At 35.9% G+C, this 12458-nt stretch overlaps 1 protein-coding gene across 5 annotated transcripts in view; it reads right to left on the minus strand.

Moving 5' to 3' along the window:
* LOC126298590 (cAMP-regulated phosphoprotein 21) overlaps window positions 1–12458 on the minus strand; it is a 1220135-nt gene that overhangs the window by 20136 nt on the left and 1187541 nt on the right. For all 5 annotated transcript variants that reach the window (XM_049989965.1, XM_049989963.1, XM_049989964.1 and 2 more), the window contains 2 exons: window positions 3589–3739; window positions 2855–3005 (listed from right to left, as the gene is read on the minus strand). In XM_049989965.1, coding sequence (XP_049845922.1) covers window positions 2855–3005; window positions 3589–3739 — 302 coding nt within the window. The remainder of the gene's footprint in view (window positions 1–2854; window positions 3006–3588; window positions 3740–12458) is intronic.

Raw genomic sequence — 12458 nt, forward strand, 5'->3', positions numbered from 1 at the left:
TTGCGCAAAATTTAAATTTTCAAGAACATTAATTACATATCAACTTTTACCTAAAAAACGTTTTTTGTATATCATTGCTTCAAAGATAGTCCCTCTAAACCTAAAATGCAATTATGTTTCAGACTGTGTTTTACCCCTTGAAAGTGAAATTGGGCACAAACAAAACAATGTGGGTCACATCATTTTGCCTCCTCTCCATACCCACCACGTTTTATCAAGATCATTTATTGACACTTGGGGATATTAGTAGCTCCCACCCTAAGACAACCACCATTGTCCAGGGAAACACCTCAATACAAGTTTAGACATCTGACAAACCCCCATATCGAGGTTCAGTCCACCAGAGCTGGTCCACCAAGGAATGGGATCCTTTTCCACCTCCAGCACCACTGATTTCCATCACAGACCTGGAGACTGGAACACCAGTTCCAACCAACTCCAGTACCAGTACTATGCACCCACCACAAGCTGTGGACACAGTGACACCAGACATGAAGACGGACAGTAAACCTTTAGCTGGCTTGCCCACCCACACCTTCCTTACCCAGACAACAATCCCAATACTGGCCGGAACAACTCAGGCCCACATGACAGTTAAAGTGGAAAGGGATATTACATCTCTATCACCCAACAGCATGGTTGATACCTTGCAATGGCCACTATCAGTGACTCCTGTAGCAACCAGTAAATTGCACCAGCTGGCTGCCACATGTGTTTAACCACTTATGTCAAGCCAGAGATACAAACCATTCACCAGGTAGGTGCAAGGTACTTCAAATTGTGTTGTGGTAAGGTCTCTGCCTTGCTTACAGCACACTTTCATGACATGACTGTTTACTAGATATCACCTGGACTTCATTTTGCATTGATGTGATAAGTATTATTGATGAATTTGCTTGATCCTGTATGATCTGGATTGTTGTCTTGGCTTTTTATCCTTATTTTCTGTGTACTAAAGAGTATGTTGCACTGTAGCAGGTGTCATGTATTTGTAAGGTTTGTCCATCCAGCCACACTGATTTGGTTTTTCCATAGTTTCTCTAACCTTCTTTGCACAAATGCTGTGATGGCTTCAACAACCCAACTACAAGACTATGCAGAGTTCATGTGTCATCCTTGTCAAACTAGACCTATACCTGTATGAATTAGGTTTATCTTGTTCTAAAACTGTAATACCATGACATGTACAATGTACTTTGTAAAAGGGATACTAAGAGGAATAAAAACATCACTACTACTACTACTACTACTACTACTACTACTACTACTACTAGTAGTAGTAGTAGTAGTAGTAGTACATAATGCAACTGAACCCCACAGGCAAGTAATTTATGACGTGATAAAATATGTATACATGTGAACTTCACCAAATTAATTTTATGTGTGTAAATCTTTTACAAGTTTTAGCAATAGCAGTTATTAACAATCTGAGTTGTTATATCGTTTTGGTTTCCAACATCAAGGAGGCAAGAGGGGGAAAAAGAAGGTAAAACTAACAGGTAAATAGTTTATAGTTGTACCTGTAATCCAATAAAAGCCAACTGATTGAGTGCCAGTCAACCAAAAATGTTCTTATTGAAAGGCAATTTGAGTTTAAGTTTGAGTAGATATACCTATTAATACCATTCTCTACAGTAAGAACTAGCAGCCATGTTTGGCAGATGACTAGTGTGAAGAATCAACAGTCAGACTCAAAAACTCAGAATCCCACTTTTTGTTTGTGCAGCCATAGTAAAACTCCAGGAGACAGAAATAAATTGTTGGTAAGAAGTACATTATTCAAAATCATTATCAATAGAAATATTACCTAATTAGTAGAGATACATGTAAAGAAAAGTAGAATTGATTCAGAGACAAAAAGTGTTCATGTCTCAGAGGGTACCAGTTATAAGGAAGCAATGTAAGTGCACACATTAAAATGAAAGGTAGCTGAAGGAGAAGAAGAAGAAAGGTCTAATAACAGTAGCAGTAACCATCTCTACCATGGAAAATACTTAGAAGCATAGTTTTCACTATTTATTGCATGTATTAATAGTTTTTGAACTGTGAATGGCAGGCACTGTAATTCAGTGGAAAAACTACTGTTGTCAGAACACAGAGTCTATAGTAGTGCATTGTCAACTGGGTCACAGTGATGTAATTTCTTTAGTTTCTATTTTTTCCATTTAAGGAGACAGTGAAAGATAGGGAACTGTAATGTATATATCCAATGATAAAATGTGATGGACTGAGACATTTTTGTTGAAAATTGTAATGTTTGAGGACCGTCTTCAGTGACTTTTCAAAGGTAAGTGTGTAAAATGACTGAAAGCTTGAATTTTCAAGGCTTGTTAGGCATTAAGTGTTTATTAGCAATCCTGACCTATGAACTATTTACATACATAGGTATCCATATGTCTAAACAGGGGATTGGGGCAGGAATATGTAAGTTTAAAATTGTTAACACATTATTAGAGGTGCCAAACAGCTATTAAAACTGTATAATGTAACTGATATCAGATATTAGAGTTCTCAGCAATGAGAAAGAGAAGTAGGTTTAGGTCACAGCTGTGATCTGTAATCAAGAAAACATTTAAATATAATGAATCCAGGAATTGTCACAGAATCTATGATTCTCATATAATAAATCATATTGCTAATTGAGAAGTCGTGCACTGAATAACTCATGAATGAAACAATGGAAAATAAAAATGTGTCACACAAGTGCACAAAACAGATTATTAATATATCAGTTTACATTTCTTATGTCCCTGTCACTTTGCACTTCAAACTCAAAAAATAGCTAAAAGTTCATTAAAAATTGTTGTCATATCCTTTGTACTAGTTACAAAATTATTATATTGCAAATATTCACCGTTGCTTTCGTGGTTTTTGCACCCGTGTGCCAGAGTTAGGTGAGCCTTCTGACGGATTTCGCTGAACGTTGGGGGCCGGCAGGCGGTGAGCAATGTTACTGCCAGTGAGTGGCATGCGCATAGCGGACGGACAGGAGCCCCTGACTACTCCTGAAAAAATTCGTTGAAATTTTTTGCTTTAAAGTTTCAAACACACATTATACAGGAACTAGAAGGAAGAAGCAAAACTATGACAGCCAAGAAGATTTGTAAACCCACAAAGTTAGAAATTTACAGAAAACATTTTGATAATACTAATGTTTATATTTGAGTGATGTCCACTCTGTCAGATGTGTCCAACAGAACAGACATCATTCAAATACATGTATCTCTGCAAGAGCATGACAGCTCCTTGACATCTGTTTCAGTGCAGAGGCGGTAATATTGTCCAAATGCCAATTTGAATCAATAATTTGCAAGTAGGGAGTTAAAGGATGAGGGACACTGCAATGCAGTGTGATAAGTTGGAAATTTGAGTTAGTGAGGAACAGTGTGTGGATGTCCAAAGCAGTTCAGGCAACAACTCACAGGAAGCAGCAAATCTGGGTTCAAGTCCTGTCCAGCACAAGTTTTCAACTTTTGCCATTGCATTATGACAATGCCCTGTACAGCTAGAAGTAAAGAATTCCTAGCCATCCCTTCCCTTTCTTTCCCCATTCTCTAGTTCGTATAAAAATAATACTAATGGACGTACCAGGTACAAAACGGACTCCAAAAACTGGAACAGTTGGGTAGTGCATGGCAGGAGACTTGTCAGTGGCAGTGCGCTCCTTGGGGGCAGGACCACGGCACAATGGGCCCCTTACAGGCACAGAGTCACGGATCGGCCTTGGAGGTGAACTCATCTGTAACCAGCCATTCATCATACTCCTACTGTACATGTGACTTAATTACTTTAAGAGCATTTTGTGAGATCATTGTTCTGAGTATTTAATCAAAGCATTACAAGAAGTATCCTCTTCATAAGATTTGATATTTTTGTTATTATATGCTATTAGATTTTCTTAGATAATAATTTGTAGTCACAAAAATTAATTATAAATATACTGTATGTAGCAAACACAAACTCTACATAGAGTTGCTACACCTCTGCAAGGTTCACAAGGGCCTTCAATGTACTTTTAGTAATTTTTAAGTCAACAAATTTTTTTTTTCGGTGTCAAATTTTGAGAATAATCAAAATTAAGTATATTTTATATTTGTATTTTTATTACACCTTTTATGCACTCATACTGGTACACGCTAACAAATAAATAACTCACTGAACAGTGTGAATGAAAATGCCATTTAGAGGATACACTGCAAGAATTTCAGTATCTTACTTTTTCATCTTAGCAAAACAATAAGAACAACAATTTTTGAAAACATTTCTCTTGGAGTACAGCTATTTCTTTTTTATTACTTAAAAATTAACATGACGGCCATATTCACAAGAAGCTTTTTATGGACTCATAGCACCTGCTCCGTTTAAAACCACTATTTATCATCATGGTGTTAAGTCTGAAGATGATTTAAAGCAGAGCAAAACTGGTAACCTCACAAAGAAAGAAGTTTCTTGCGGTTGTGACTGTTCATGTTCATTTTTAACTAATAAAACTAACAAAAATTGGCTGAAAGACTATGTAGTGCATGTTACTGGATTTGTTATTCATGTAACATTACATGTTACATGATGTAAATGTTTAGTTTAATATCTACTTTGAAGATAGGAAGAGCTTATAAAAGTTACCAATTACACCAGGAATTTGAAGCCACCTTATTTAAAGCAAAATATAATGTATAACTTCTTTTCCAGTTCATTGGATATTAATAATTTTAGGTTAATGCTATTACTTAGTCCAGAAGATACAGAGTCACTAAGCAAATACTCAGAGGAGGAGTATCTTCTACATCTACATCCGCATAATTACTCTGCAATTCACAATTAAGAGCTTGACAGAGGGTCCATTGAACCATTTTCAACCTATTTCTCTACTGTTCCACTCTTGAAATTCTTGAATAGTGTATTGGAAAAATGAGCACTTAAAATTTTTCATGCAAGCTCTGCTTTCTCTTATTTCATTATGATGACCATTCCTCTACATGTGGGTGGGTGGCAAGAAAATATTTTCACACTTGGAGGATAAAGTTGGTGACTGAAATTTCATGAGAAGATCCTGCTGCGACAAAAGAGTCTTTGTTTTAATGATTGCCACTCCAATTCGCATATCATATCTGTAGCACTCTCTCCCATATTTCATAGTAATATAAAATGTGCTGTCCTTCTTTGAACTTTTTCGATGTCTTCCATCAATCTTCTCCGGTGCAGATTGCATACTGCACAGCAGTACTCCAGAAGAGGGTGGACAAGCATGGTGCACAAAGTCTCTTTAGTAGCCCTGTTGCATTTCCTAAGTGTTCTGCCAATAAATTGCAATCTTTGGTTTACTTTTCCCATAGAATTATCTATATTATGATTACCATTTAAGTTATTCATAATTTTAATCCCTAAGTATTTAGTTGAATTTACAGCCTTTACATTTTTGTTTTTATATTGTAACCAAAATATGGTGGTTTCCTTTTAGTACTCATGTGGATGACTTCACACTTTTCATTATTTAGAGTCAACAGTCACTTTTTACACCTTGCAGATATTTTGTTCGAGTTGCTTTGCAATGTGTTTTGATCATTTGATGATTTTATAATATAGTAAATGGCAGCATATTCTGTAGACAATTTAAGAGAGCTGCTTAGATTGTCTCCAAAATCATTTGTGTAGATCATCTGAGGGCCTATAACACTTTCTTGGGAAACATCAGATGTTACTTCTGTTTTACTTTATGACTTAATCATTAATTAACTGTTGAAAACTAAATTACATAATTGCTTTCATGATAACTGATTTCATTTTAGGTCGAAAGAGTGAAAAAATATGGTTAAATGATATTTTAGTTTTATCAGTGGTACAATCTCCAACCTAAAATACTGCTTGTGCACCCCAGTGTCATATGAAACTGTGGGTTGTGCGCCTTTCAAGTTGTCTGGAAACATTAAGACATTTTGTTCAAACCAAGGCTTGTCCATAGAAATTGGAATGGATGGGATTCATGCTCATTTTCAGTTGGATATTAAAGCCTGACTTTGTTTTCTACTTCACAAAGGGGGCATCTTTTTATCCCCTAGCATAGAGAGCTGAGATGTGAATTCTCTATATTATTTTTATTTAAGTAATGCAGAAGAAATGAAGAAGTTGTTGTTGTTCTACTTCCACTGCTGCTCATGGTAAAATGTATTTTGGAAGATTACGCCTATGGTAACCCCAATAAGAAAGAAGTGGATAAATCATTCGCTGTGTGGCTGTTGAGAAAAGGCATACTCTGTCAAAACTTTTCAATACTGGATGTAAAATAGGTAAGTCCTTAGAATCTCAAAGTCTTGAACAACACTGTTAGGTACTCAGCTACACATCTGTAACTGATAGTCCAGGTGACAACTCCCACAGACCTCAAACTACAGGCCAACTCATAGCCAAGGGCATGAACAGGCTGAGTATCAAAAAGAAAGAAAGGAAACAAGAAAAAGAAACGGTGGAAAAGTGAAAAATATACATCAAAGTATGTTCAAAAATGTCAACAGCATGTTGGCTGTTAACAGTCAACCTGAAATACAACTCATTTTCTTCATGTGTTGTTGTCTGTGGACCATGTTCTTCCAGATAGGTGAGCTACAGCACTTCTGCCATACTTCACTTCCACTGACCAGTCCTGCTGCAGTCCATGCATTATGGAGAAACATTTGCTTACTGTGGTATGTGCCACAAGCCCTCCTACCCTCATTATATTTCAGAAACTAATTGAGCATTTTATTTGTTATGTCACCACATTAGACAATCATAGAAATTTTTGATTACAAAATTTAACTACAGCTAACTATTGCATTTGTATATAATTAAATAGTAAGAAAAGAAAAAAAAATTATGGAGAGGAGAAAATGAATAAGCATAGAAAAATTATTTAGTATTACTAACATGGCCGAATAAAACAACAAAAAAGGAAAACTGAAGAATCAACATTAATATGATCATATATCAGGATTATACATAACACAGTGTAACCAAAAATGTGAATTTAGTGCAACAGAGAAGAAAACAATGGTATACTATTGGATTCAACAGAATTTATTGTTTTCAATTAAATTCTCTAGACATTAATTAGTTACGCCAGTTCAACATTTGAATTAAGGTAGTTTTACAGGTGCCTTTTAGTACCCCTTGTACAAAATGTACTATGACTTCATAAACTAGCATTGTTCATATGTGCAACTGGCAAGACTTCAGAGTTATTTTTTAGTAAGTTTAAGGTTATTAAATTGATTCTTACAGTAGCAGTTTAATTTACAACCCTTACATAAAGTTCCTACATATCAGACTCATGTAAACAATAATGACCAAAAATGCTACTGAATTCAAATTATTGAGAAGAGTCATTGGTAAAAATGGGATTGTCAGTAGTCTGCTGATAGGTTCATTAATCCAGGTAGCACTTCTATGTGCCTGCTTCAAACTGGTAAGGATCATCCTACAGTTAGTTGGTGTGACCTGCTCATATGGTTGAGTGCTCCAACTGAAATTTTGGTGAAACACACACACTAAATATTTTGACAAATCTGTTGGTCTAATGCATTCTAAAACCTGCGAAATGTAACTTGCAGTCACCCTTACTTTTAACAAGCAAAGTTACCTAAGATATTGTAAGATAACAATATATTAATATATACATCATTGTCATCATCATCATCATCATTGTATCAAAACATTCTGTATATTTTTCTAAATCAGTGCTTAGTGCATTGCCTCAGCATAACTTCTAAAAAAGTTGCAATTCAGATAAATCCTTCATCTGAAAAACATTTTCCCAAAAATTTATGAAGTACCTGCGTCATGCAATGCTTTAAGAACTATAGTAGCAACAAACATTCAAAACTTGACAAAGCTGTATCTTTCTGTTGTTTCCACCTATGTTTAGGGAAGTGTACCTTTCTGTGATTTTTTCTTGGTGTAGCTTCTTTCCCCTTCCATTGTTACATCCTTTAATTTTATATGGTTCTCTCAAACTGCGTAAGGCATGGTGAGCTTGTACATGGGCACCTTTACCCAGCTGGAATGTTTTTTACAGCCAGTCTGGCTGCAAACCAAACCATGTGACGTAACCCTCAGAAACACAAATGAAAATATCTTGAATTAAATGACGCTTTTAATATCTTAGAATTTCTTGATATTTTTGAGATAGTCAGTTCTCAGAGTACTGTGTTCTTTGACAGTTAGCTGAAAAATCTGAAAATTAGTATATTTTTAAAAAAAAAATGCTTTTAGTAAAATGTTGTCTCTCCCACCCCCTTTTGAATCTCCTCCTATTACAGATGCATAATAGCTCTTCCCTGTCTTCACTGATTACTGTCACAGCACATTTCATGTCACTGATATATTTGGGTCTGCAGCTCATGGTCTACTGGCTAGTGTTGCTACCTCTGGACAACAGGGCCATGGATTCAATTCCCAGCAGGGTTGAGGATTTTCTCCACCTGGGACTTGGTGTTTGTGTTATTCTCATCATCTTATCATCATTCAGGAAATGGCAAGATTGGAACTGGAAAGATTGGGAGCTTGTATGGGTGCTGATGACCTCGATGTTGAATGCCACCCCCCCCCCCCCCCCTCCTCCAAAACTAACATTATCAATCATCATCATCGAGATATTTATTTGGAATTTGACCTTTGAAAAGTGTTCAAAAAGAGTATGTTGTATGTGTACATTATGTCCCTCATAAGGCAGAAGGTACTGTGAATCTATATTGCAGTGGCTCGAGTATCCTAATCTGGCTACGAATAAACTAATCTGCAGGTTCAGGGGTGTCATTTGTTAAGTGTGCGATTCTTGTTATCTTGCTCCTATGGCCTACACAATACACAACATAATGCATTTCTTTATTATACCATGTTGCCCAGCAAAAAGAGAAACATGAACAGGTGTGGTGTAAAACACATGAGCAATATTAAGAAGTACACTTCATGTTCTTCATCACAACATTACCCTGTAGCACTCTTTACAAAGGTGATGGGTCCAAATGGTAACAGTTTGAGTTCATGATATAATCACACAACATGCAATGTAATATAAAGCTATTCAGTCCACTAAAATTTTCAAAAATTCAAGACCAACTGAGGACCATTTTAACAAAACTCAACAAACGTCAATTTTAATGAATTATGGTACTTTAATATATGCCTTGCACAATGGCTAAAAGAAAATACAACAAAGGTGAATATTTTCCAGTGTAAAATGTGCCTGAATATAGCAAATTTTCACAAAATTTGACATCTCCGTTTTTCAACATTTCACAAAATTCAATAATTATATTGAAACAATGGAAGAAATAACATGCAAAACAGGTTGCTTGTGTTTTGACAGTCTTATTCATTTTAGAGGTAGCTGGTATGATTTCTTACGACGATTAGTGTAGGCACATTACACTTTTGCTGGCAAACAAATATGTAAAAACTGGAAACAGTTTTAATTGTTGTTAGACATCCCAAATAAACATTAAATGAATCTGCAATGATTTCTGGCTTGTGGTAAACTTTTGAGGGTTGAAACACCAAAAAAATTTTTGCCATTTTTCAACTTTTTGCTTATAACTTGGAAACAATACAACCTACAAAAAATTTCCAAAACACCTGAATAAAATAATATGAAATTCTGTGTAAAATGGTCTATTTAAAAGTATAATTGGTGCAGCTGTTTAGCCACAATCAGTCGTCAAAGATTTGCAATTTTTCCCAGTTTGAAATGGTGCATTGCAAACCACCATCTGTACCAACTTAATTTTACTCCTCTACCGGTCTTGGTTCATAAAAGATCATCACAAGTGACAAAGTTCGACATTAGTGATTTACAATTTGTATCGTCACAATGCCACTTGCAGTGTATTACTTCAAATGCAGCTGTAGACTGTTGCTTCAAGGAAATTAATTTATCAATTTGGCAGAAAACTAAGCTATGCTTATGCTCCAGTGCCTGTAATTCAAAAACACCTACCCCAAATGAAATATATTATGCATGAAAATTGCAGAGCATCTATTTCCACATAAAAAGAGGTCCTAGATTTTAAAATTCAATAACCTCTTTGCAAGGATAGTAAGAAAAACATGAAGGTGTTCATAGTGATAAAGAGACAGCACACATAAAAACATAGATATGTTGAGTTTTGTAAAAAATTTTAATTTCAGATTTTTTTCTCAATAAAGATTACAGATAAATTTCAATTATTTATTCCTCAGTCAGTATTATATTTTTGAAATATTTGAATCATCAATATTGAGTACAATTAAAAAACACCACCCCTGTACAAATCTGTAAATGGCATTTGTTGAGTTTTGTTGAAATAGTTCTCATTTGTGATCAGACAATGTAATCCAAACAAATTGCTTCAGATGAAAACTGCTTTGTTCACCATAACCTAAATTCTGTACCACCAAAGTTGTCTGCAGTGTAACATTACAGAAACTTTCAGTGTCCATCCATTGAACTATGCATCCAGTTCCATATTGATCTTCTTCTTCTGTATTTCAGAGGTTAGATCTACTGACCTGTTAGGACCTCAGTTTCTATACTGATCTTTTTACTTGTCTTTCCTTTATCAGCTTTCTTCATGTGGTTCAAATTTTTGTATTGGATTTCTCTCTAGGAAATTATTCCAATGTATTGGAAGACAGAATCTTATTCACAGTGATACAATAGAGTTTGTATAGGATGACATCCATAAACTAATCCTGCAAATCCCGATATAAGAGCACCACTCATCTTAATTTTGACACACTTTTTCTAAAAAGTCTTTTGAAGTAAATGATGCATATCAGTTTAAGCAAGAGGTGACAGAATCTCACTTCTGAAAAACGGTTTCATTAATAGATTACATTATGTTTTAGTCACTATTAATTAATTAAAACTTTGAAAATGTAATTTCAGTAAATTTCAAAATACTGTGCTTTGCCAAACTCCAATTACAGTTTTATAATCATCTGAACAAACACAATCGTTTGATGTACTTCATGATAATTGATTTTCACTTCAGTCAGGTTCAGTTGGGCATTAACACCATTTGCATGCTCCTGGAACTGGTCATTTGTGATGCATTCTCAGTGTCATTTGGATGCACTAAATTAATTGTATTACAAGCCAATATCATTACGCAAGATATAATTTTATTCATTAGACATGATAGTTCTGAATAGGTTTTGTCTAACATAAGTAGAACTGGAATAAAAGTAGCCACATCAGCTCATGGAGGCACTTTTTGGCAGTAGTGCCCGTGTGGGCTATTGTTAGAGTGACAGTCTCAAGGTGTGTTTATACGTGTGCACTTTGTCGCTAGTCACCGTGCACCTGTGCTTCCTCCAAATGCAAGCAGAGGCACATGTCTCCCCGCCTGATTTGTTGAGGCTCTTGCACCTCTGTGCACACAAGTGAGAGGCACAAGTGACTACATGTGCCTAATGCACACAGGAAGTCACACCATTGTAAATGCACCTTTAGCATATACTTCATCAGATGACAAGTGTGCATCTGTTTCCAAGATGGTGCTGTACTGGAGGTTGTAACACTGACCCATTGAGGCAGCAGAGTGCCATTAACAGGAATGAAGTTGTCCAGGGTGAAAATCCCCAAAAACTTTAAAAAAAATACTTGATGTAAAATAACTGCATTTTGCTGATGCAGATTCTTTCATTTTATTAATAGTTATTACATTTACTGTTCAAAAGCTCTTAATTCATGGCAATGGTTAAATCTACAGTGTTCCTAACCTCTATCTGAATACTAATCATTTTCAGGAGGAAAGCTCTTTTTAAGTCTTTTCAGTGAGCTAAAAATTTTATTTGTGTGATTGGCATAAAACAACTCATGTTTCTAAGTCTTATGTATCAAACAATGGAAACTTCAGCTAGGAATATTAACAGTGTAGTAAAAGACAAGTTGCTACTTACTGTGAAGAAGACATTTTAATCTGCAGACAGACACAATTAAAAGACTCTTACATAAAGTTTTCAGCCACAGACTACATCAGTAAAAGAGAGAGACACACCATTCATACACACAAGCTAGCACACCTAATGCACATATGATTGCCAGATCCAGAATCTCAGGTTGGAATGCAGCTACCAAGTTGGATGGCAGCAGCAACCTGGAGGGGGTGGGGATGGGGAAGGGACAATAGTTTATAGGTAGGGAGAGAGATGAATGCTGTCTGGTGGAGTGTGCAGGGTCTACAATGCCAGAGGTGCAGCATCAGGAAGTTGTGGGACAGGGAGGTGGGGAAAAGAGGAGCAACAAAGGAGAGAAGTGGGGAAAGATGAGCAGGTACTTCGGCAAAGGGTGGCAAATAAATAGAGTGGGAGACAAAGGTGAGTAAGGGATGATGGGACAGAGGGACTGGAAGCTGTTGGGTGGAAGGTGTGGGGACAGTATGTTACCATAGGTTGAGGCCAGAATAATTATGGGAACAGAAAATGTGTTGTAAGGATAACTCACA

This window comes from Schistocerca gregaria, chromosome X (assembly GCF_023897955.1).
Source record: "Schistocerca gregaria isolate iqSchGreg1 chromosome X, iqSchGreg1.2, whole genome shotgun sequence".
Lineage (NCBI taxonomy): Eukaryota > Metazoa > Arthropoda > Insecta > Orthoptera > Acrididae > Schistocerca > Schistocerca gregaria.